Below are 27,678 nucleotides of genomic sequence, written 5' to 3' on the forward strand. Positions count from 1 at the left end.
TGGCTATGAAGTAGTCGTAATTGGAAAGGAAATATAGGGAAATTTCCAATGTGCAATATAAAAGTTAAAATTAAAAAAATCTACAATAGAGTTTTAATCCAAAGTAAAGAATGATTTTAAAATGACAATAAGCTTACTAATTGTAAGAAAAAAAGTATGGCTCATTGGCAATTCTTTTTTAGGGGAGCATGTCAAAGGACGATTTTTGGCCAGTTTTCAAGGAAAATGTCATTAAATAAGAAATGGATAGGTTTTCTACTTGTAGTTTCACACTTTTTCTTTATACTAAATAATCATATGGATTTAGAAAAAGTTCACCAATCATATGTAAACACTGAGTCATTGGATAATATTCCAGGGGTGGTGTCAAAATATGTAATGTATGAACTGTCACAAATTCAATAAATCCGATATAGAGCTCAGTATGCATCTTAAGACAACGGATGTGTATATAGTGTGTATGTAATGTGCACATTTTGTTTTCATTTTCATAATCTTTAACTTTTCTTAATAAATTTAAAAAGTTCAAATGTTTGAATAAAAACATACATATTCTATATTGATAAGAGACCAGGTACATGACTTATCGGACAGTTTCAAGATAGGATCTAACATGTACTTCAATTGTCATCATCATTTATAAGATTTTTCTTATGAACACTCTCAGAAACAAAATGAACTTTTATTCCCTGAAACATTTTTATAAGCTAAGCTTAATAGGAGTAGTATAAATTTATTTTAATAAAGGAATTCTGACATTTCTTGTACTTGTATTGAATGTAAATGTATATACATGTTTATGTAATACGTGGTACTGTGACATGTTGATTGGCAATTGCAATCTCAGACATGAGTAACTAAAGCATTATTCTACCTGAATGTATTTTTCTCTATATCAAAAGATGACGATAAGCCGACTATTTTCGCCAAAATATACGTATTTCTGCCGTGTTATCGGTTCTGTGCTAAGATCTGCGCTAGGGTGATAGTCTTCAAACTATTCAACGACAGCATCGATTTTCCGCGCAATTCGGCATTGTGACGTCAAATACAAAGCCCAGCGGCGTATTCAACGTCACAACTATAGCAGCTGTTCCCAACATCATGACGGGACGATTTGCTTTGTTGTCGGAAGAGGAATTATTCTGCTTTGGTATAATAATAAAATATCTATCCAATGGGTAGGGGCGATAGCGTGTTTATTGTCAGCCAAGAAAGAAACTACCCCGGCTCTGCCTCTGTTCTTTGGTTGTTGTTGGTTGATACGGTTTTAGTAAATTTTTCTGTGTCGTTTTAATGGATGGTTGAAAAATTTCAAAATATTATTCTACTCTTTTCCGCAGTTGGTTGTAAATAGAAATTATCGTCGGTTTTTGAGTAATACGCTTCTGGTGCATGCCGTAAATCGTTAATTGTTTATAGAGTAATACAGTAATTACTATTAATAAGAATATTCATGATATATTCAGAAGTAAAATTTTAATAACAAAAAAGTCTATGTTGGTTTTTTTTACTTCGTTGTGCATACTTATGACAGTTTGATTCATGGCATATGCGCGGGGGGTTGTAAAAACACGGACAATTACGGAATCCCAGAAATTACACATAAAACACGGAAGAATCACGGACAGATTTTTTAAAGTCACGGATTCACAGATACAAACGTTACGGAAATTCTATAAATCGACTTTATTGAAGAATTCATATCAAATATGGATTAAAACAAGATGTATTACTTGTATAATGAAAGAAATATACAGTCTCAAGTTCAGTTCGTAAATTTCGCAAATTTCGCATGCTCATAATGTGATGAAACAATTGTAGCGACGTCACAATGCACGGAGACTGTAAATAGCGATGTGCGCGGCTTTCTGCGCAGAAGTGCAAACTTTCGAATTAGGTCTTTCATCCTTAATTAAGAGCTAAGACGAAATTAATTTCCGTCCGTGTTTTGACAGTTTCTGTTTTAGTTATTTATGTTGAATTTATACCTTTGTTGATGAATAGATTGTAATGAATATAGTGTGTAAAAATATTTTTTTGAAAATATATTTCAGCTGGCTTTTTTAGTACTCTCAGCTGAAAATGTAAATATTGCCTAAAGCACAGTATATTGTAACTTAAAAAAAACCCAACTTGGCTTAGATTCAAATCACAATCTTGCCAGATTTGTGAAGTCATTTTTACAATTATAGTTTCGGTTAGCTTTGCCACAGTAAAACCCTTTATTAGTAAAACAAGTTAAAATTGATTTGAATAAAAAAAAAAACTGATTGCATCTACACATGTAAATATAAATCACATCGAAAAGCAATATTTGAATAAGTATCTGTTAATTCTTATCTAGAAAGTAGAACATTAGTATCATGCATGTGTATGTTAATGTTATATTACAATTTCCAGTATCTCAAGATGTCTATAATTGTGATTGATTGATTGACTGAATGTTTGATTGAATATTGTTTAACGTTCCGCTCGAGAATATTTCACTCATACGGAAACCTCATCACTGCTGGTGAAAGGTTGTAAAATTTACGACAAGCAAGGGAGTACTGAGGACTTATTCTAACCCGGATCCCACGGGACTCATTTATAAAAGAAAGAATATAATTATGAAAGAAATGGATTTTTGTTGTTGAATTTATTACAGTGCAATTATTGTATGCCTTTTCCAAGTATCTATCGCCTTTCCTGACGTAAATGCCACATGTAAACGTTGATGTGGGATATGTAAACATTAATATGGAAATACACCAAACCATTGCTGTTCATGGTAGTTTATCAAACTTAATTTTAAGATGACTTGTGGAAATATGAGCGATTTCTATTGGTTCCAATTCAGTCCTTTACCCGGTTCGCCCCAGCCTGGCTAGAACCGCAAATGATTAAACTGCCATTTCACATACTGCACAGTGGGGTTGTTTAGTTATAGGTATCTATAAGACATTTTACATTCTGTTGATACGAACATAATGTTGGTTGCTCGAGAATTATTATCTTTGTCGTATTACAAACAATTTTACATGAGGGTAGTTCATGTAACAAGCCATAATTTTACATTCCACAAAAACACCGAATGGAATTGAAAATCAAAATTACATGTATAATGCTCACATGATTTGATAAAAAGGATATTATACTTCCGTAGTTCATATCTGTACTACAAAAAGGTAACACACTACTTAAGTTGTGATTTGTCGCGCATATGTGTAATATGGGTGGTGCAAAATATTCTACGGAAATTTTATAATTCCCTTTTGTGTCCAAGGAAGGCGATTGATGCAAGGGCCTTTTTATTAATAATCTAAGTATTTCGTTTAATACACGCAGATATTACCCATCGCTTGGTATGTGTACACATCAAAATATTGACAAATGTAAGTAACACTTTGAAGTTTTGGTTTAAAAATAGCGATCCTGGTCAAATCGGGAGTGTATTATTTTATTATCAGATGTTTTGGCGCCATTTCGTTTGTATAATTAAAGAGAGGATGTTGCCCCCAAATTACTGTGATAGGTAAAAGTGTGTCATCTACTTTTTTCTTTATTTTACTAGGCCAAATTTATATGCTCAGCGTACTTCTTCCTTTGCCAGATGAGTTTTAGAATTGATTGTTGTACAGAGTGTAACTACTTTAAGTTTGTATGTATACTCCGCGGTGTATTCAACAAGTGGTTAGAGCATTGCGCTCAAAATCACACCGCCCCTCACCTGTGGTCGGCGCTGGTTCGAATCCCGCTCGCGCCGGTTAGTGAGAAAGTTTCCCAGTTTACTTTCGGAAAGTCGGTGGTCTCTTCCCAGGTACATTGTATCTGGGTTCTCTCTTCCACCAATAAAAACTGGGCGCCACCAGATAAATGAAAAAAATGTTGAGTGTGGCGGAAAACATCAATCAATCAACAACTTAAGAAAAAAACCATTGTCTTTCAATATGATCCAGAATCAAAGAGTGCTAGAATATCCTGGTACAATAGAAATGCAAGTGCACACACTCTATACCCCATTTCTAATCAGGACAGCAATCGTCATCGCTACACATGCAATACTTCGAAACACAGATTTGCATTATAAGGATAATTACATCTATGCCTTGACCATTTAATATAAAGTAGATTATTTCAGTGAGAACATGATGCAATGTGAGGTTAGTATGACGTTAACATTGATCCCATTGTATAGAAAAGGATTTCGATGATTTAATTGTTAGGTGGATCTTTGTGTTTCTTTTATAGAGAGAAGTGCTCTACGATAGGTATGCAGAGTTATGCTATCTTTGATATTGATATCTCCGTTCCATTTCGGTTATTTTCTTCTCTAAAGATCCGAGATAGATTAGGACCACAATACTGGGACGGTTTTCGACGGGGTCACGTGACCTTGTCTATTAGTTTACTGTCAGTCGAGGACTCAAAACGGAAGCAGTACTGAGAACACATGAATTGAATTTACGTGGAAGAAAAGAGTGCAAAAATTGCGCTGATCATTTTGTACACAGATTTGAAAAATATAAGATCAATAATTTGCAAAAAAAAAATCTCTTTATTTTTTATTGATTTATTAGATGAATTTGAATTATCTTTCAATTATCTTTCAAACAGAAACGATTGTTGTTTTCATGAGCAAATGTTCTTACTTAGTTCACTTGCGACCTTTTTTACGAAAGAAACCGAGAATATGCGAATGTATCCGGAGTTTGTCGTGTTATTTATTTTATGCACGCTAAAAATAGTTTTAATGCAAGCCAACACTATTACCCCCTGACAACTGTACGGGCGAGTTCTTTTTGTCGTTTTTCTTATTTCTTTTGAGGTCAAAGTATCTTTTTCACTGTATACTGTAGATTTGGCTTGCCTCTAACTTTTATATATGTACTCGCTAGTGCATGTTTATCATACTTCAAGTCCTGATGACATTCAATATTCATGTTGCTTTTGAAATTCAAAGGTCAAGGTCATTATCACACGAAATACCTATTGTGGTCATTCAAAGCTTCATATTTATAAACTATATAAAATACGTGCATGTTTTTATTTCGTGAATACAAGCGTGGATAATTTTCCAAACTATAACTCGGCCATACGCATTTTTTGTTAATGATATTTGAACAGGAAGTGATAAAGCTTTGATATTTCACATGAGTATTCCTTATGACAAGACCTTTCCGTGAGTGCCAACATTGTTTTACCCTGTGACCTTGAACTTGGAGTTTGACCTACTATTTGAAAACTTTAATCTTGCTAATAACTTTTGAACAGTAAGAACTTGAGGTTGGATATTTCATTTGAGTATTTCTTGTGACAAGACCTTTTTGTGGATGCCAACATGTTTGACCCTGTGACTTTGACCTTGTAGTTTGACCTTCTTTTTGAAAACTTTAACCTTTTAAATAACCTTTGAACAGTAAATGACAGAGCTCTGATATTTCATATGAATATTTCTTGTGACAAGACTTTAATGTAGGTATCAACATTTTTTTAAACTTTGACCTTCACATTGGAGTTTGACCTACTTTTTAAAAACTTTTATTCTTGCCAATAACTTTTGAAAAGTCAGAGCTAAAGATTTGCTATTTCATTTGAGCATTCCTTGTGACAAGACCTTTCCGTGGGTACTAAATATTTTGACCTTGACATTTGAACTACTCTTAAAAATATTTACATTGGTCATGACTTCTAAATGGTAAATATTACAGCTTTTATATTGCACTTAAGCATTTCTTGTGACAAGATCTTTCTACTGGTACCAAGATAATTGTCTTTGTGACCTTGGCCATCTTCGGAATTGGCCGGTCGCTGATTTTTGTGCAAGCCCCGCCCACCATTACGACGGTAACTAGTCCGACATTCGACGCATAAATAACATGGCGCGGATCATGTCGTTAAAGGACATCCCAAACGACTTTTCTGTAACACACATGTTCGATACGTGAAAATATGCATATAAGCCCAAGTATATCAGAGTCAGAGAAAAACAGGGGCCACACGAGATTAACATCGATGTAAACTTTCAACGGAAGATATTAGACTACGCACATTGCAGTTGCAAAGCTGGGTCTGTATACGATTATTTTGAGTTATTGAAATATAGTTTTCAGTTTTACATTTTCTTTTTTAAATTATTGAACCGTTTATATACGTACATGCATGTATTAGACTAGAGAGAGAGAGAGAGAGAGAGAGAGAGAGAGAGAGAGAGAGAGAGAGCGTTTGTAAACAACCTCACTCGGAAAAGTTGTCATATTTCATTAACGTTGCTCAGTAATGTTCTTGTTTTTTCATTTTCATTTGTAGCATTTTTGTTCCTTTCAGTAACTCAGTGCATTTGACCATTGTTTGTGTTTCCAGTTACTTGCTAACTAAAGGGTGCATATACGAGGTCAGTGTAACTATGATTCGGTTTCTTTACCAAATACAAGTACACACATTTTTCTAAAGCCTGCTTAGATAATCATACCAAAGATATGTATAAAATAATTTTGTATTGTGGTTCATGTAGTGTTTTAATGCAATTGTTAATTTTATATAAATTTATATGAGAATTGGTTTATATTTTTTCATGTTGTGTACATTTTACAGGGAAGCAGGTCAATGTGCACATGTCCTAGCAGTCATTATGATTCTGGAGCAGTGGAAGATTTCTGGTTTTGATGAATCAGTGAAATAGAAATAGAGAACTTGAAAAAGTTTAAACAAGCCCCCATTTCCTATCTGGTATCTTTACAGTAGCAGGACCAACTCCCTGTGTTGCTCAATAGGATCTCATCTCAGCTATCATGTAAGTTACAAACTTTATTCAGACAAAATAACTAAACTTCCAAATGTAAATAATGTATAATTTACCCAGTGAGTAAAAATTGCACTCGAGTCTTGTGAGGATTAATATATCAAATAATGAGCGATGTCCTGAAAGTCAAAATTTTGTCTCAGTTTCATGAGATTAGTTAGAACTTGGATATATTTTCAACAATGATTTGGCACTAAAAATTGTCTTGCTCCACTTGATAGTATCTTCAGCTGTTGGTACAAGAAATGTGTAGACAGCATCAAATTGGTCCCTAGAAAACCCATTGTAATACTGATAATCTTTGTCATTCAGACTTTGACATCCAAATCTCCTCCTCTGCAACTTGTTTTCTTTCAAGACATGTAACAGTTGTTGAATATCACAGTGAACCTGTAGCAGCTATTTCTCTCTCTCTTCCAATAATGCTCTGTTTTCAGCAACACTTGCCAAAAGGTTGAGTTGAGAGACACCTGTAAGATATGTATGTAAAACGTATACGGTACCAATTTCGATGCACCAGATGCGCATTTCGACAAATAATGTATCTTCAGTGATGCTCAACCGAAATGTTTGAAATCCGAAATAACAATGAAGTTTTAGAGCTATTATAGCCAAACACAGCGTGCGAAAAAAAGTGGAGTCAAATTCGTCTAAGGTATCATTTAAATCGTAACAATTTTTGTACAGTAACGCCGAGTCATATTACATGAATGAAAGGATCAGAGTATGATTATATACTTCATTCTGATATATCCTAATAAATAATATCCTACCTCTGATAAAAATCTTGGAATTTCATTGCCTGAAACCAATACTATATACAACGATATTATGTCTAATAAGTGTCTACATAACTCATATTATAGGTCAAGTTTGCAGTTCTTATAATAGACCGTCACCTATTATGATCCATGTCATGTGTTCTAGAATTAAGGACATTTTCAACATTTGTATATTTATTCTATTTAGGTACCACTGGTGCAACCAATTACAGAGTCTTGTGCGGCAAATAGTTGTGGAGAAACTAGATTTCCCAAGGCCCTACCTATACATGACCTTGCATATATTGAACATCGAACACAAGAGTGGAGTGACCTTAACATAACACAAAGTGAGGCAAGCGAGTTGGAAAAGGCAACACAAGGACAGAGTGTACATCTTGCATTGCCAACATTTTACATTTTCAATTTTACTTGGCTGTAATTTTGTAGATATGATTGAAACATCAAATAAATTTTCTATTCAGCGACATGAAAACAAAGGAGTGGTTTGAGGATTTTTTTTAATCAGATGCATATGAATTATGAATTCGTCACATATACTAGAAAGAATATGAAACTAGTATTGTTATTAAACTTACATGTACCTGTATTTAATTGCATTATGTTATCTATGTAGCCTCTGTCATCACCCCCTGTGTTCCATTGGATACTAAACAACCCTGGGCAGCTTCAGAGGAATCTCTTGGCGTTCTACTTCATTCCTCTCCATCTTGATTTCTATCCAACAAGATGTTACTATCATACATCTGTAAAAAAAAAAATTATGGAATTCATAAGAAAATATAAAACAACAGATGTTTGTAAAACATATATGCCCCCGATGGTGCAAAATTGAAAATGTTTATACACACATACATCATTTAATTGAGAGTAGTATTATCAATTCAAAATATTGAGCAAACAATATCTTCCTATGTCAAGAGTGGATTGACCATGTGACCTAAAAATCAATAGGGGTCAACAACTCCTTAAGATGTACCAGTGTACCAAGTCTGATTTCTGTCAAGCAAAGGGTTATCAAGATATTGAGTGGACAGTATATTCCTATATCCAGAGTAGATTGACCCTTGACCTTTAACCTTTTGATCTGAAAAACAACAGGGGTCCTCTTCTTTTCGTAACCAACCCATATATGAAATATTACGATCAAGTGAATGGTTCTCAAGATATTGAGCGGACAACATGTGGTCTACCGACTGACCGACCGATACCGACCGACAGGTGCAAACCGATATGCCCCTCTTCTTTGAAGGGGGACATAAATATCAGGCATATATCTTTTTTGAGAACACCAGTTTTTATTGCTTTTACATGTAAAATTGGTGATTTTTCAAAGTAAGGTTTAGTAGCTTATCCCCCCAACCAACTTTCTTTCACAGTAGCATGAAATGACACGAATGTCAACTTCAAATTTTAAAGTATTGAATTCATGCAGTAAAGGATGAATTTACCCCCCTCCCCCATGATCTAGGATTTTGAAGTTTGCCCCCCTTCTCCCTTATTTTCTTGGCAAGAATACTGGTCAATTACTAACAACTTCTCTGACTGTCCAGCCCCAACTTGGAAAAATGATGCAACAATATATTACATATATAAATGTATGAATAGTACATGTATACAATATACATATAATATAAAAGTTCTGTAAAACCTTACAGCAATAATACATGTAATAATTGAATACTTAGTCATACATGTACTTATTAGATGGAATTTCTGACAAATTATGTCTTTTGGATTCCAAAGCAGGCAATCTGTCCAACTCCAATGGTCTTTCAATTGGTGGTTACCTGCAAGGTGTTAGAACCTCATAGCTGCTGGCTGGAATTGGGTCAGGGTATTTCTCTGAGGGTTTACCACTTACAAAGTGCTGCAACATTATAAAATGATGACTTACACTAATGATTAAATAAATCTCTTTGATTAGCCATATCTATTTCATATTATAATTCGAGATTTTAATCTATTTCTACAATTCTGGCTACCCCCCTCCCCTTCTACTTGATTATACAGGCCTATATGCCTCGCTGTCCTGTGGTGTTTTTTTATGTTAGACACCCTATCAACAAACCTTCCTGTTACTTCTTTTAAAGAAGTGAAAAGGAATAACCTACACGGATATAGGCTATGCCAGTGCATTTTTCTAAAGAGAATAAACTTACTTAAAACTTTACCATAGGCCTCCATGTAAGCCTGTAAACGGAGCTCTTTTTTTTTCTTGTTTTACACAGACGCATTAGATTCAAATTACACATACAACTATGTAATTACATATAAAATAGGCCCTATATCATCATATTACCTTTGAACATACATACAAGTGTTTGGCTTTTCCTCGATCTTTCAGAATTTCTTCTTTAACTGAAAATGCAGTGCAGCGTGGTCTTCCAGATTTTTATCCATTTCCTCGCTTCCTCAAGATTTCAGCCTGGTTTCGGAAATGGCATAACTACAATAACCCCCTCAAGCAACATCGCTTCGCCATCTTTCTTCATTCGCCAAATTCGATCCGATGTAAACAATCTAACTATATGTCGGATGTCGGGCAAAATGGTGGCGCGCCAATAGCTTCAGAAAGCGCTTGTAAATGGAGCTCTCTGATTGGCTAATTCCTCCTTCACTAAAAAATTCAGCGATCTGCCATTATCGGGGACATTTTGTGTTTCACAAAAATATCTTGTTTTATACAAGTTTGGAGTGTTTATATGTTCATTTCTTTTTATAACCTGATACTGAAAATAGCGATGAAAACCCAGCATTGCAATTTATCTAACCCTGATCAGGCATCAGTCTGTATTATTAACTCATAATCTCACATTGCAACAGTATTATATTCTTTACACAATCATAGTTCACTGTTCTGTATCGATGTTATTACTATTCAACAGTAATGCGTTTACAATTGTTAATTGTCCAGATACTGGTATATGCATAATATTCTAAAAATGCCTGAATTTGCAGCACTTCATGTTGTATTGTTTCACTTGAGAAGACTTGTGGACATGTTTATTTATGTTAGACTGTAACATGTAAATATTTTCATTGCATAGGAAACTTCTAGCCCAAATCTGTGTTACCAATTTTGTTACAATGTTTACAATTTACATGTTCTTGTTTACAGTTTTAGTACTTTAGAAAATTTTCTTTAGTAAGGAAAGAATTGGATTGTTTACATATCCACTCGATTTTAACCTTTCATGTGTTATTGACAGGTTGTATTATGCAATTCCAAAGTATGCCATTATCAATTTTATCTTTAACATTTGGTTTCATTATGTTGGTCCATAAAAAATAACCTATTAAACATATATTATCATACTTCAACTTATCATATGCTATCTTTCTGTTCTGTTGACATATTGAACTTTGTTCCATACCTGTATTTATATTTCTTTTCATTTACTTTATTATAGCATTCATGCTTTTTCACAAGAGTTCAGCACCTGATTTAGCTATGAATAGCTGAAGAGCTAAGTCCACAAGTTAAAACGATGACCCTCACTATAAGATACAAACCAAGAATATTGGTTTGATAAGGAAAAAACTATTTCGGCAAAATGATAACCAAGAATATCGAGTTGTGAATCTTGTGGTCAGTTTTGTTTCATCAATATGATTAAACAAAACTGACCGCAAGACTAGGAGGTCACAATACAAGCATTCCTTTAGATATTCGTTTTGGCCTCAAAATCATAAAAAAGAACATACTTTAAGGAAATTTCGATTTTGAACACTTCTTTTCTTATATCAAAAACACCAGTAGGAAGTTGTACGTAAAATCTCCAATTCAAGACCTATCTCTGACTTAAGGATTTGTCTGGAGAGTTTCCATATGAATTGTCATATTAGCATAACTGCAATATTTCTGAAAGTTATGAATTGAATAATCTGGCACCGTCTTTCAGTACTTTGATTTTTAATGAAACCGTCAAAAAATCGAAATCCTGCTTCACAGCAGGTGTTGCACGATAAAGACCCATCCCTGCTCAAATGCCGAAAAAGCGAACAAAGACCTAAATTTTGTAGTCCTTCATCGAGATTGGTGACGTCTCCATAAGCATAAAAAAATCTTTTAAAAATATTAGCATTAAACATTATATAAACAACTAACCACAATCAAAGAGTGTCTATGTATTACAAGATATAGGATTCATGGAGGGTGTGACCGATCAACAGAAGATGCTTACTTCGACTAGGAATCTGACCCCACCTCTGATATGTTCAGGGGTCCGTGTTTGCCCAATTCTCAACATTGCTTATAAGATTGTTCGTTATCTTCACCTTTCACTCCGTACTTTCATGGTTAGGGTTAGGGTTAGGGTTTGGGTTTCATTCCGTACTTTAGTTCGCTATTTCCACCTTATCATATACTACCAATTTCTACTACTGCAAAATTCATATTTAGTAAACTTAGAAAACAGAAAACAGTGAAGTTTGTTAATCTGCAGATGATACATTTAGTGAAATGGGAAATTGTAGGAAGTATTGAAAATGTGACCTGCCAACAGTGGATAATTACTCAATCACATATATGTACTACCTGTCCTGTTTCCTGAAGTCAATGTTTTCAGTACACCTAATTTCAACCTGCTCTGAATGTTGTATTGTTTATAGAACTGTTAAGAAATATCACATTATGTTACCTTTCATTTTTTATTGCAGTAACTTTTGTCAGCCTATATGCACTCATAATAGAATTAATGTGTTTCTTTAAGAGATTTTGTCAATTATCAAACACCTTCTGGATAGAAATGCTGATTAAGGTATTCAATAAAGTTAGGGGATCTTACTATTGATTCTTGTGTCTCCAGGATTCAAAGATGATGACTCTTCATCCGTACTACCTATAAAAATAGATAACAAACGAGATAATTTTGGAAAGATACTTTGATAGATAATATGAAGTTAATCCCGCCAATCCAGCATTTAATGAGACTAGAGTTTTCACCAATGATTATATGTGATCTAGTTTGTTTACATTTTCTATTCGCATTTCAGAGAAAAAACAAAATATTAAAAGTACAGAAAATTAATTCAGAATCAACGACTTCAATGTGGAATGTACACGTGTATTTATTTACTATATTTCATTATGAAGCTAAAAATAAATACAACTGGTGTGGTTGCAGACAGCTATAGGGAATGGAATGTACATCATTACCACTGCAGAGAAATTGTCAAAAAAGAAATAAACATGCAATACTCGTACGTAGTACTATGACGTGCTTTGAAAGAAATATCAAATGCATCTGTCTATACAAAATATCTTTATAATGTAAGATGCGCATTTCGACAAATAATGTCTCTTCAGTGATGCTCAACCGAAATGTTAAGGAATCTTACTAGTGATTCTTGTGTCTCCATGATTCAAAGATGGTGACTCTTCATCCGCGCTACCTATAAAAATAGATAAGAAACAATATTATTTTGGAAAGCCACTTTGATAGATAATATGAAATTAATCCCGCCATACCAGTATTTAATGGGACTGCATTTCTCTATTATTTTCTTTTCGCATTTCAGAGAAAAAGCAAAATATTAAAACTACAGAAACTTAATTCAGAATCAACGACTTCAATGTGGAATGTACACGTGTATTTATTTACTAGATTTCATTTTCGTCCTATCTCTCTCAAAATGATGAAGCTAAAAATAAATACAACAACTGTTGTGGTTGCAGACAGCTGTAGGGAATGGGATGCACATAAATACCACTGAAGAGAAATTGTTAAAAAAAAAATGAAATAGATATGCAATACTCGCACGTAGTACTGTGACGTGCTTTGGAAGAAATATTAGAGGCATCTGTTTCTAAAACAATAGCTTTATAATATATCTGGGTAAACTCTTCAATGCCATCTATAGATTGTTGTATTATTTTTCCAGAAATGTGTATTATCTGCATGTAACAGTTGTTTTAGTCAAGTACTAAGAGCATTCTCTTGGTATCAGGATGGAATAATATGACCCTGGTGGCGCGTGGAAGGTAAGAGTTTGACATAGGTAGTGACTGTTTGATCAACAAACGCCCGACATTAATCACTGCAACCTCATATATGATGCTAATAATGGACGCCTTGTGTTACAATTGGTCATGATTCATATTCTTCACTGTTATGGCCTGAAATGTCACGCACAAGTCAAAATTTGTTGCATTTAAAGTAAAGTTGCGAACGGGAAAATTCTCTAATGGTACGTAAATGATGAAGAAAAAATAGTGGAAATTACGGGCTAGTGTATCTTTTATTAGTTTTGTACGTGAATTTCTTCCATAGATTGGTACAACTTACCGATTTCCTTGAAGTCTTGGCCTTCCAAAAGGTTGTCCATTTCTATGAATTGAACAATAAAAACATTTATTGAAATGTTTCCGAGAAAATAAAATCATACAAATTATTAGAAGCTTTACACACTGATTTTCGCTATTGATTGCTCTGTTCATTTTATGTATAGGGCTCTCACTGGATGTGATCGATCGGCAGGGGATTTTTTCTCCTTCGAAGGACTTGACCCCCCCCCCTTTGATATGTCCATGGGCCTATTTTCCCATGTACATAATTTTGTATTCTATATAGGAAGTATCAAATTAATCATTGTTCGTTATCACCTCTTCATTGTTTATTGTTCACTATTTTTGCAATTTTGATTGATAGATAGATAGGGAGAAAGCGATTATTCTCATATACTTCACATAAAGCGTCAGACAATATTTAACCTCATGACAAACTGTATTTATTAATGAGATCGTGTTATAACGCCCATAGACTATTTGAAATGTTAACTTTAAAGGGATTGGTTCACGATTTTTGATAAAAATATTTTTCATTTTTGATGTTAAACGTTAGAAATATAGCTCTTTTAATGTTGACAGCCAAAATTTTGACCTTCTGAATGCAAGAATAAATGTAATATTTTAGCCTTAAATATGTGTTATGTAAACAAAGACTCGAGTCTTTTTATGTAAACAAACAAACAAGTGAAATATTGATTTTGTAATATAATGCATCTTAATTTTACATAGTCACAAATTTTAACTTTTAGATGACACATTTCACCCCAAAAATGCTTGAAATGTGAGAGATATGATAATACTTAGATCGATATCCATTTCTTTTGAAAAATTCGTAAGTAATAGCATACCGCAATCTTTGTTTACAAAACAAATAATAAACTCTCTAAAATGAGCTTCTGTGATGATGTATCAACTTAATTTTCATGTGAAATCTTTCAAACACATTAGACAGTAGATTTTGATCATTAAAAGTGAAAAACAAAATGTTGGGTAAAATCGTGAATCAGTCCCTTTAAACGATATTTTCCAATCCTTTACAATATTTATCTATCTTTTTATCTGTGTAGCTAGTCATGCTTTATGATTTATGCTAGTTAACTTGGTAGAATAAGATTTAATGTAAATTATTCCCAATATTTATGAGCATGGGATGGTAACTTTATCATTAGTATAAAGAACCCTACACTACTTCTCTAACACCTTTTTTTTATTCTTCATCCCTTCTGTTTGTATTTTCGAAATGGAAAATATATACAATGCGTTAAAACACCAATACTCTATTAAATAAAACACAGTTTAAAGCACAGGTGCAGGTTAATATTGATGTCTCACCTTCAACATCATTTCTTTGTTTTGTTCTTTTTTGTGTCGTTTGGAATTTGTAAAAAACTGTTAGAGACAGAAAAACCAGGACGGGAATTAATATTCCTATAGCTATAACCCATGTTGATGTATTCACATCCACAGTGATATTTTCCTCTGTTGTGGTGTTCTGGGTGCTATCGGATGAAACTTGTCTGGAATAGAAGTGAATTCGAAAATGAAGATATCTCTATATTTCATTTTAATTTATCTATCTACCAACTTTAATATATTTTTGTACCTTTTAATGATAGCTATTGCAACATCTCCTACTAGAATATTATGTTAGATTACATTACTGACTAGCCCTGTAGAACTCGCTGAAAGCAGTAAGTAGAAAAGCGATGTAAGGGGTTGGTTACAACTTGAATTTCATTTCATCAGTAAAAACGGAAACAGAGGTGGAAAACAAAGTCTTAACATGCAACTCCTGTCAGTGAGTGTGCAAAGTATATCAGCATAGAACCGTAAAAACGACAAAGCCACCGGACGTACCATGGAAGAAATTGGAATGAATCTATACGCATGATTTACAACAGGAAAACAAGTATTGGTATTAGTAGGTTGCTTCACCAGATACCGAGAGGTAACGATGATGAAACCCGAAGAAGTGAGAGAGAGAGTTATACGACTTGTAATAATAAATTCTACATCATATGGCCTGTTAGAAAAAATGGCAAAAAAAAGTGGTAGACCAGTGATTTCGGGAGAAATCGAACTTTTTGTGAAGAGAAACTGAATAAGGCATCAAAGGCAAGTATCATACGAAGAATTACCATAAACAAACGAAGAAGCTGAGAGATTTGATACAACATATAAAAAGACCGCACAGGTTTCGAAGATAGCACAGAATTATCAGAGAATTGAGACGTGGTAACTTTTCCGTGAGAGCAAGAATTCTAGAAAAAACATTTCCATCATACTAAAACTCACATAAAGTAGACAACGAGAACTTCACTGGATCGAAACTCTGGACACTGCATTACGACAACGAATACAATGTAAGGATTCTTACTAGTCCAGAGGGAAATACCAAAAATGTGATGCAAGTTTGTTCAAACAATCAAAAACTTAAACTCAGTCATAGACACCGTTCGTATACATGATGTCACACTCGATTCCTTTCATCTTACGTCAATAGACAATTAGATTCACATCACAAGAAGACAAAGTTAGTTCGTGCTTAAATTTATCAACACCAGAACACAAACTGTATTCTATGATTATGGATATTGGCCAAAAAACACTCGGCATTACAAGTGAAAATAACAGGATATGCCTTTAAAAACTGACAAACTGCAAACCCTCACTTCTGAAATCCATTACGTCACATGTGTGACACTTCACATAAGGCTTGTGACGTCCCTACATGAGAGAAACATCCTAGAATGGAGTGTACGTCACTTACAAATACAACTTACCTGACAGGAGGACAGGAGGGTTCAGCCAGATAGCATCTTAATTCTTTATTGATTCGCGAACACATAGGAACTAAAAGTATTCAACCAAATAACATGATATTTTATTCATGCAAAAGCATAAAGAAAATTAAAACAAAATAGCAGTGAGATCATACATCGAACTTTTTTCACCTGATGAGCACATCAAATGAATGTCTTTATCATTGCATGACAATTGGAACCATATTATATAATGTATATCTAAAAGATAATGAAACAAGATCAAAATAATGGAGAGGTATAATATTATTCAACTTTGTGATCCCTACTCACATTTATACATTGTCTCAGAAGTATAATGTGTGTCTGAACAGCCATTCTTAAAACGGTGGCAATTCCGATCATCCAAAGTGTCTCCCTCAAGGATCATACAAAGTCCTTAAACAGTGACAGAATCCTTAAACTAACAGTCAATTCAAGATTTTAGGAAACATAAGTGATTTCTACCGTGTACTCTGTCATATCCATTTGCATGAGAAAATGAAGATATAAATGCAGCTGAAAAGTATCAGATGAAAGACTATTAGTGTACACACCTTTTTCTATCAATCCACTTGTTTTCGGATAACAAAACTCGACAAGTTGTGTTAGATTTGAGAAGGGGACACAGTGATACTCATTCGTAGTCTCGTGGAAACCAAAGGAACAATTAAGTCTCTCGGAAGCTTCTTCCACTTCAGTTTCATTTTCTGGGCAAATGTCTACCGGAAATATCGAAAACGAGGACGTCTAAAAATGAATATGTAAAAGAAACAATTTGAATACTCCATTATCCTCAGATTTGCCGATTGATGTCGGCTTTATGAATATCTTTATTTACAATCAAAATGAATTAATTGGACGTTAATTTAAAAACAAAAGATATAGGAAAAGATGTAAACAAAATGATGGTAGTAGCAATAATGTTGCTACAGCAAGAAGAAAATAAGTGTCACCCCTATAAATGTAAATACCTTGGAGCAATCAATGTACATAAACTACACATTATTATAGATGTACTTGCGTTAAAACAATCAAAACCCATAAAATGTTTACAGTGGCGGATCCAGAATGTTACGAAGGAGGTGTTTTTAATTTCTTGACAAGCATAGATTGGATCAAAGAAAGAGAATACATATACGGCAAATATAGTTTTTAAGAAACTGAAATAAATATGTCTGAATGTGACGAAAGGGCTATGAAATTTCCGTTACCAGTCTAGCTGTCACTTAGAAAATACTACAAAGAGACATATATAATGACTGTGCTTAATTCATTTTGTTCTATAAGTGACTTATATAAATTGGCTGCAACCCAGAGTACCGTTGCCGATAATTCAGATTATTTAATTTCTACTGACAGTTGAAATAAAAATTAAAGCATATGTTCAACTTATATGAACATACTCTTAAATAACATGTTACATTTAAATACCAAAGCTGAAGTTTGCCCAAATTTTATTCATTTACACAACGCAAAAAAGAAACCCACCATGAAAACGACATACAACACGTTGATGTATCTTTCAAATGAATCTCTTAAAATATCGCCCATATTGTAACGAACATCATAAAATTGAACGACTTTATTTCAAGATTATGAACATTTGGAATAGTTCTCATATAAAACTTTGAGCTCATCAATAACGTGATTAATACTATTCATATTCTCTAATATATATAAATATCAATATATATATTTAGATTTGATGTACTTTCACCTAAAACACTCCACACAAAAAAACACCTTTCAAATCATATATATTGCGTTTGAGTGTATAGTATTTTGTAATAGATACAAGAACACCTTGACATAAACATCATGGTCCAGAAAACATGTACCCTGTCGTATTGACCCGCCTCCAGAACATGCTGTAACATCTAGATCATGACATCGAGTGCTATTATTCCCAGACGTGTCCACATGGGTGACAAATTATTCAGAGGAGCATTAAACAATGTACAATCAATTAATCAATCACAGGATAATACTTATAATATGAAAAAATTCACGTAGGATGTACTAGAGGTGGTATGCTAGCGATTTGATTAATTCGAAGAAGAAAAACAAACGAGGAATACAGCTTACCCAGTGACAATAAAATATCAATAGGAAAATTACTTGGAGGATCAACACACTGCAGACCGGCTTCATTTTGTAGTCACATCCCTTAATCAGAAACAACACACTCTGGATACATAGTAATGACAATGTATATTGTGTTTCTGGGTTGAGAGATCCACCTTCTAAGTTGCAGTGATTAGATTTTTTAAATTCCAATGACTTGCATATGTAAATAGTCTAGATGACATATTTTTAAGGGGCATGGACACAGTTAAGCTGAAAATTTGATGTTTTCATTTTTATTGTCCACAGTGCTTAGCTAAAGTAGTTCAAATGGTCAACCAAAATTCAAATATCAGTTGCTGAGTTATAAATGAGGGCAAGGGACACAATTTGAGCTGAAAATTGTCATGTTTTATATTTCCATTTTTACTGTTCAAAATACTTAACTAAGGTACATGTACTTCTAATGGTCAGCAAAAATGTGAATGGCAGATGTCAAGGTGCATGGGAAATAAAGCACTCACAATTGTTTGTCATATTAACAAGGCTCATTTTTATATTCTTAGCTACATGCACGTGATATTCTGATAATCATAGCGAGAGAGAACAAAGTACTTTGATATCCAATTATGAAAAAGTAGATTTCCTACACAAGACTGTTTTGAGCGTTTTATGGAGTATGGTGTACGCATTGTTCGCACTCTATCACTTATAAGTTAATCATGCATGAGATTTATAGTACCTAGGTTACGTAACTTTAACTTGTTCTCTCTCGATATGTTTATATTTAACGCGAATGAATCTGAGGTGCAAGCCATGTTGCGTTATTTATACGTTGCAAACAATACACATGCGCGACGATGGGTAAACAATAGTGCAGAAGCGATCAAAATGAACAGTTCCGGAATGTACAATTTCGCTGCAAAAGAAAACCTAAATTCGTACAAATGTGAATATTCTAATAATGACTAATTGTATGGAAAACAAAACAACTTTTAAAAAAGTCTTTGATATTTTCAGTTCGGTTGATTTTAATACACAGGTATGTGTGTTTACGTACAACGTTAATGTTAATTATACAATGTTCACAGTAATCTTCTTATTTAAAAGTTCTGTAATCCTTTCCATTTTGATTGTTTCTAAGCAGGATACTGTAGAAACATTTCAAAGATACAAGCATCAAACATTTTTGATATGTAGCCTGAAGCAATCAATATGATTTTAATAAACATTTTAAATATGTTTGAATTGAATATACAACGTCTTAAAAAATATTTTAATAATGTGTCAAAAACAAACATTTAAAGGCAGCCTTTTTGCAACATAAATGAGATGCTATGAAACTGTTTGTGCTACGTTGGGGTTTCTCTGATTTTATGAAAAAGGAGTAGAGTCACCAGGAGCTGTCAGGGAAATTCCAAAACTCTTCAATACCAACCATCTTTCGTATAGTGAACATATGTTTGATAGAAAACCGCCGTAAATTGGCAAAACTATTGAGAAAACGGCATTAAACCCAGAACAATCAAGGCATGTGGCACCCCTTTCCTTTTTGACAGCGTACATTTCATATTTCCAGACAATTGTGAAGTCAACTCCTCCTTCCCCACTTTGATCTACTATACTATGAATCTGCTCTCTACAACACAGGCACCGTTTTTCTCTTCAACATTTTAAAGTGCGAAGTTAGAGTGTGGATATGGAATGTGGAGTGCCCAGTTCGATTACAATACAGCTGTAATAATGAGCCTTACAAACAAAGATCATGTTGTTACAAGCTTGTCCGGCTACAACCAATTCAAATTCCTCAAGTAACCTATCTACAGTTTAATTCTCTCATTATTTCTGGTTTACTTAACACATAAAGGCTAGATGACATGCAGTTTTCTGTTGATGTGTCTCAAACGTGATTTTAATAGTCATATTATACTTTGTATCCATCCTGACAAGATATCAAGTTCTTTTCCATACGTAACCGAGGTGGTTTAAAAAACATGTGATGCTTTACATTCATAATATTAATCTGTACTCTGGTGTTGGAATTTGATCATAATCACAAATATTAAATCTGTTCTCTGGTGTTGGAATTTGATCATAGACACAAATATTAAATATGTACTCTAGTGTTGAAAATTTTTATCGTCAGAACAATGTACCAAATGAGTTTCTATCCTACCGTTATTGTTTTGTTTTATCGTCAGAACAATGTACCAAATGAGTTTCTGTCCTACCGTTATTTTTTGTTTTACCGTTATTGTTTTGTTTTACCTTGCACGCATGGATGATCACTGGGAGCTGTAGAATCGAGTAATGTATATTGTTGTGTATACATCAAACCCAGAAACAACAGCATTTTGAATTATGATGGGTTTAGAAAAAAACAGCATTGCTGGTCTCCATTACATGTGTCGTTTACCCGCGGTTTACTTTGTATGTAACAAATATAATCATTCCGGAAACCATTTTTAAGAAGTCTCTCACATTTTACTTAATTATATATTCTTGATTGTCACTTATTTCTATGGAGAGATGAATCTCAACATGTCGATTTAAACCAAGATATTGTCCTTCTGTTCAGATGTTCATCGGCGATTCTGGTAGATTTACTATTATTACTACCTAACGTCATGCTTTATTCAAATAACTATCCCTTAATACATGTATATTCATTCATTCATTTAATGTAATGAAAAAAAGTAATTATGTAAATTTATCATAGTAATTATTACTTGAGAGTTATATATAAAGTAAGAACCCCGTAAGTTGAAAACAAAACTAGTGTTTAAATCGCTTTACAATAAAGTATGCTCAAATAGATCAAATAACCTGTTTACGCTTTGTTGTTATTTAAAGTCACTTAGTTTTCTCAAATAAGCTATAAGCGCCAAACATAGGCCTAAATTTTGTAGCCTTCACCGCCATATTCCATATGAATGAAATATTCTCGAGAGGGACGTTAAACAATATCCAATCAATCAATCTCAAATAAGATAGCGAAAATCTCCCAAATTAGACTTTAGTCAGGAGTCCAATGCTTTATTATTCAGAAGGTCAAATACAGTTTGAAATTCATAATCAATGCTATAATCACAATCCACAAATTTTAAACATGATTTTTGTTTGTAAAAATCAATGTTCACACGTGGTATCTTTTCCCCATGGAATTCAAGAGTCGTTAATTTTAGATTAGTTTTACACCTTTTAAACTAACGAAATAACACGTGACAGTTACAATTTATATCAAGAATGTGAACGATTAATATAACCGATTTCAATGATCAGATTTCTGAGAACTTGAAACAGTGATGGGTTCATATGGAAAGTAAGCTTACAAATTGTGAATGGGAACTAAGTTTATGAGATGTAAACAACGGACCCTGCTATACTAATCAGAATGATGCCTAACTACGGTGCAAGGAAGTAAAAAATGATAGATTCTAAAAACCGAAGCAATTTATTCAGCAAGACAGTGCAGATACATTCTCTCGGTAGTTAGTTTTTCTCTGAACTGCCCCGGTATGCATGTTCTAGTTTTCCTAAGTTTTACATAGTTTGAGGCCGACCTGCTACTTTTAAAATATATTGATGTTCTAATGCATTGACAATCCAACACATCAAATTGTATCCTAAATCGGATATAAAACGGTGATATTAAAACAAGATTTGCTGAGAGAACAGGTCTTTGATAATATAAAACGTATACGGTACCAATTTTGATCCACCAGATGCGCATTTCTACAAATAATATATCTTCATTGATGCTCAACCGAAATTATTGAAATCCGAAATACCAGTAAACTTGTAGGCCCTAAGAGCTAATATATTCTTAAAAACGTGAATTCGTTAGCATTATTTATGTTGTATATATGTTTTCCATATAAATGTGAATTAAATTACATAATGTTTTGCAAAGTTTAGGAAGTCATAGCCCTCTCATCATAAATTTGCTAGCGATTGCTAGACGCTTATGGAATCTTTGTGAGATCGAACACAAATCAACTGAATAGATGATAAAACACTATAATCTCCATCGATCTATTTATCTAACATCAATGTGATAGTGAATATGTGACCAATTCCTAGAAGGAAACTATTCCAGTATTCAAATCTGAGCTAGAGAATACAAGTATGCTAATGATATGGAATAACTATTAGTATCCTGTAATCATACCAACACCCCTCCCCCATTAAGAAATAAGAATACAGCGACATTCCTATTAAAACCGCACTACACGATCCCCGAATCTTGTTCTCGTGTTGTATACTGGGTTATTTAATTATTTCAGTCATATGTATACATGTGAAGGAAATTAAGATTCGCTGCATTCTTATCTTCATTGTCCTGTCAATATTCATTTTCATTCTTATTATGTATCCCACCTCTGATGTGCCCAGGGGTCCGTGTTAGCCCAACTGTCTATTTTGTATTGCTTATAGGAGTTATGACATTGATCAATGTTCGTTATATTCGTCTTTTATGTAGTTCTGTACAGTGATTGGAATATGTTGATAACTATTTGTTATTCATTTCTCGGAAAAGTATTTCAGTTAAAACAAAAGCAAATCATTACAATCAGTCACAGGGCTATGGCTTTCATAAGCCTACATGTAGACCTTAAAACATTTTTTTTACTGCGATACTCCATTTATCATTGATATTCATTGTACCTGTATGTATACAAATTCATATGAAGAGAAAATTCAATGAAGAAATTAATAATACAAAATGATACAGCTTTCTCTTTTACGTATTTCAGTAAATGTTGATTGTTAACCATATTAGCAGTATAAAGACGTCAAAATAACGTTACAGCGTAATTTCAATAATTGCATTGCTATATTTAGAAGCCCTTGGAAACAATGTATAGAGGAAATAAAAAATGAATAGTTTTACAAAGTAGAGGTTTTGATCCTCAAAAGATTGCAGAATTTGGAGACAGCACAAACAAAATCGGTATTTGTGCTTACACATGTTTGGATACCGAGGATCGGTCTCTTGAGGTACACTTTTTTAAAAAGGTTCAAGCTACTCGTAATATCTCCTACATTTTAAAAATTAAATGAGGATCGATTTCCCAGGTAAAATGTTGGCAACAAAAAAATTTCATTGGATGGCTGGTATTTTAATTGACTGTAACAGGCTTTAAGAAATATAGTTAGCGGTAGGGAAAATATTAAAAACTAAATCTTAAAGCTACAAGCCTGTTCAATTTCTTTAGAAAACGTCGGCAAATATTATATGTCTTTCATGCATCCTCGGCTATCATTTGAAGATGTCCGAAGTACATGCAATTAGCAATGATACGGCTAAATACCACTTTGGACACATATTTATTCAGTTACTTACAATGGGTGTTGTTGAACATGAGGTTATATAAGTAATAATCGTTTTTGAGTTTTATTAGATGAAATATATCCGGTGCATCAAAATTGGTACCGTATAAGTTTTACATTGTATATAAGTGAGGGATCACGACATGGAAGCTGAGAATGTTCTAGATTGATATAATGTCTGCCGGAGTAATAATGTATTGATATAATGTCTGCCGGGGTAATAATTTATTGATATAATGTCTACCGGAGTAACAATGTATTGATATAATGTCGGCCGGGGTAACAATGTATTGATATAATGTCGACCGGGGTAACAATGTATTGATATAATGTCTGCCAGGGTAATAATGTATTGATATAATGTCTACCGGGGTAGCAATGTATTGATATAATGTCTGCCGGGGTAATAATATATTGATATAATGTCGGCCGGGGTAATAATGTATTGATATAATGTCTGCCGGGGTAATACAGTATTGATATAATGTCTGCCGGGGTAATACAGTATTGATATAATGTCTGCCGGGGTAATAATGTATTGATATAATGTCTGCCGGGGTAATAATGTATTGATATAATGTCGGCCGGGGTAATAATGTATTGATATAATGTCTGCCGGGGTAATACAGTATTGATATAATGTCTGCCGGGGTAATAATGTATTGATATAATGTCTGCCGGGGTAATAATGTATTGATATAATGTCTGCCGGGGTAATAATGTATTGATATAATGTCGGCCGGGGTAACAATGCATTGATATAATGTCTGCTGGGGTAATAATGTGTTGATATAATGTTTGCCGGGGTAATAATGTATTGATATAATGTCTGCCAGGGTAATAATGCATTGCAAAGCACTTTGAACAGCATACACTAAAAAAGTGTTATATAAAATCCAATCATTATTATCATAAACACAAATGAATTGAATTTTCAAAATTCAAAATCAAGACTCATCAACTCTTGGCAATTTTGCTTAAATCATTTGGGGGCTTTCAAAGCGCAAAGGCATTTCATAAAGGGTTCGCAAAGAGGCTTAACTGAGTGTTCTTACAAAGAGTTTGTTTTCAACATTACAATATGGTCCTAGCCAGTGGGAAACTATATTTCAGTCTCAATCTCTATACGATCGTACAGTGTCAGGACTTGTGGAAGATTGTATGGATGATTAATATGTGAGGTCTATTGTTCTCAGTTCGTTATTATAAAAGAAAGCGTATTTCTGTGAGCTCATTTTATGTGACTAGAGGGCTTTGAAATATCCGTTACCAGTATGCTTTTGACACATAGTAGCTATACTTGATAGATTCTATTTTTATCTGACTGATATAAACTAGTGTCAGCCCTGAATTGGACTGTTACCGATACATTAGATTATTTAATTTCTACTAACAGTTGAAATAAACAGCTCATGCATGTTCTCGAAATCAAAATTAAACTGATATGAGCTTGCTTCTCAGAACATGTTATAACTAATAAACAGAGACTAAAACTGCATTTCACCCAAATTTCATTCATTTACACAACACCCAAAAGAAACCCACCATGTAAAAGAAAACACAATGATGAATCTTTGAAATGTATCTCTTAAAATGATGTCCCTATTGTAACGAAAATTACAATATTCAACAACTTTTATTTCAAGATTAGGAACATTTAGAATATGTTTCATATAAAACGTTGAGCTCGTCAATACCGTGATTGGTACTATTGATATTTTCCATTATGATAAATACTAAAATATGTAAGCAGATTTCATGTACTTTCATACAAAATATCCCACACAAGTAACCTTTAAAACATACATATTAAATGTCTTTAGGGGCAGAAGATCGTTCCGATTATGCAGTATATTTTGGACTAATAGCAAAGACATGTATCCATAGACACCAACACATCGTTAGTAATGTAATGGACATTGATGATGTATTGTTTTTTTAGAAATGGGAAATGTACGTTGCGAGATGCATAGTGCTACATTTAAACTTTCCATTGAAACCTCTTTATTTTGTCGAAACATTTCAAATATTTATTACAAATAGAAATAAAAGAAACATCAACTAAACCTGATTACAAACAATAAAAGTCATACCCGCTTCAGAGTAAGTTCAGGAAATGTCCGTCAACTGGGGTGCATTATAAAGTTTTTCCAATTATTGATGACAAACAATAATCTGGACATTCTTGAAGGCTCTGCCTCGAGCTAGAATTCCATTCATAGAGAGTTTGGTGAAATGCAGTAACGAACATTACGTTAACGAACATTACGACACCATACAATCATTCCCCTAGTTTGCTTAGAAATTAACCGGGATATATATCAACGACAATTCCTAATGACGTCAATTTCTGATTACGTCAATTTCTGATGACGTCAATTTCTGATGACGTCAAGTACGCGCATGTACTCATGGAGGAATTCAAACAGTGGTTGCATATATTTTCTCATGTTTGATAGTAGCGAACATTGTAGTATTGAATTTACGCTTAAGACTTTTTGGGGTTTGTAAAGTGATACGGCTAGATGAAAATGACTGTGTTCAATATGTTGATATTCATCAATAGAAACATTCTAAAGATGCCTTGATTCAGCTTTTCTACATTAAAAGAAATAATTTACAATTCGTTTGGTAAGGTATATCTAGTGTAACGAACATTACCTTGAAACAGGTGGAAAGATCAACTTGATGTAAGTAACACTTTTCAAACCTATAAACTAACTTATTTATCTTTGAAATTATTAAGTTTTCAAGCTGAAATAAACTAGCATATGGATACATATGTAGCGCGCATAGTCAATTCATTCGAGCAATACTTCCTCCTGCAAATGTCAATATCAAAATGGTGACAGTAATAAGTATTGTTATTTGGAGTGATTTTAAAAAAGCAGTTTTACTTGGAAATAAACGAATGTCTTCGATCTTTAAAACTTTGTATATCCAGATGTACCAACTCTATATTACTTTATAAATTTCAATTATGCTGAATAGCATAGGTTTGTAATTTCATGGCGACATTATGATTTTATAATATATACCAGAACACCTTGACATACACATCATGGTACAGAAAACATGTACCCTGTCGTATAGATCCGCCTCAAAAAAACATGTACCCAGTCGTATTGATCCGCCTCCAGAACACGCTGTAACATCTAGATCATTAAATCGAGCGTCATTATTCCCAGAAGTCTCCATATGAGTGTCAAATTATTCAAAGGGTCGTTAAACAATGTACAAGCAATTAATTAATGACATTATAATACTTAGAGTATAAAAATTATGTAGGATGGACGAGAGGTGGCTTTTTAGCGATTTGATTAATTCAAAGAAAAAAAAATCAGAATACAACTTACCAAGAGACAATAAAATATCCATAGGAAAACTACTTGAAGGACCAACACTCTGCAGACTGGCTTCATTTTGTAGTCCCATCCCTTAATCAGGGACAACACACTCTGGATACATCTTAATGAACATGTGTATTGTGTCCCTGTGTTGAGAGATCCACCTTCTAAGTTGCACCGGTTAGATGTTTAAAATTCCAATGACTTGCATATATAAATAGACTACATGACGTATGATTTTTTTTTCAAATCAAGCAGTTTCCTGTTTCTT

At 33.5% G+C, this 27,678-nt stretch overlaps 1 protein-coding gene across 3 annotated transcripts in view; it reads right to left on the reverse strand.

The window, feature by feature from the left end:
- Positions 1-27,618, reverse strand: part of LOC125666226 (uncharacterized) — a 73,260-nt gene extending 45,642 nt beyond the window's left edge. Inside the window, exons 1-8 of one of the 3 annotated variants that reach the window (XM_048899335.2) lie at positions 27,417-27,618; positions 17,217-17,409; positions 16,954-17,058; positions 16,642-16,711; positions 15,191-15,375; positions 13,857-13,898; positions 12,910-12,963; positions 12,357-12,410 (exon numbers count right to left, since the gene is read on the reverse strand). In XM_048899335.2, the coding sequence (XP_048755292.2) occupies positions 12,357-12,410; positions 12,910-12,963; positions 13,857-13,898; positions 15,191-15,375; positions 16,642-16,711; positions 16,954-17,058; positions 17,217-17,409; positions 27,417-27,482 (769 nt within the window). In that variant the 5' untranslated portion in view covers positions 27,483-27,618. The remainder of the gene's footprint in view (positions 1-12,356; positions 12,411-12,909; positions 12,964-13,856; positions 13,899-15,190; positions 15,376-16,641; positions 16,712-16,953; positions 17,059-17,216; positions 17,410-27,416) is intronic. The other 2 variants (XM_056151600.1, XM_056151601.1) reach the window with 2 other exon arrangements.
- Between the last annotated feature and the right edge of the window lie 60 nt (positions 27,619-27,678).

Source organism: Ostrea edulis, chromosome 10 (genome assembly GCF_947568905.1).
Source record: "Ostrea edulis chromosome 10, xbOstEdul1.1, whole genome shotgun sequence".
NCBI classification, from domain to species: Eukaryota; Metazoa; Mollusca; class Bivalvia; order Ostreida; family Ostreidae; genus Ostrea; species Ostrea edulis.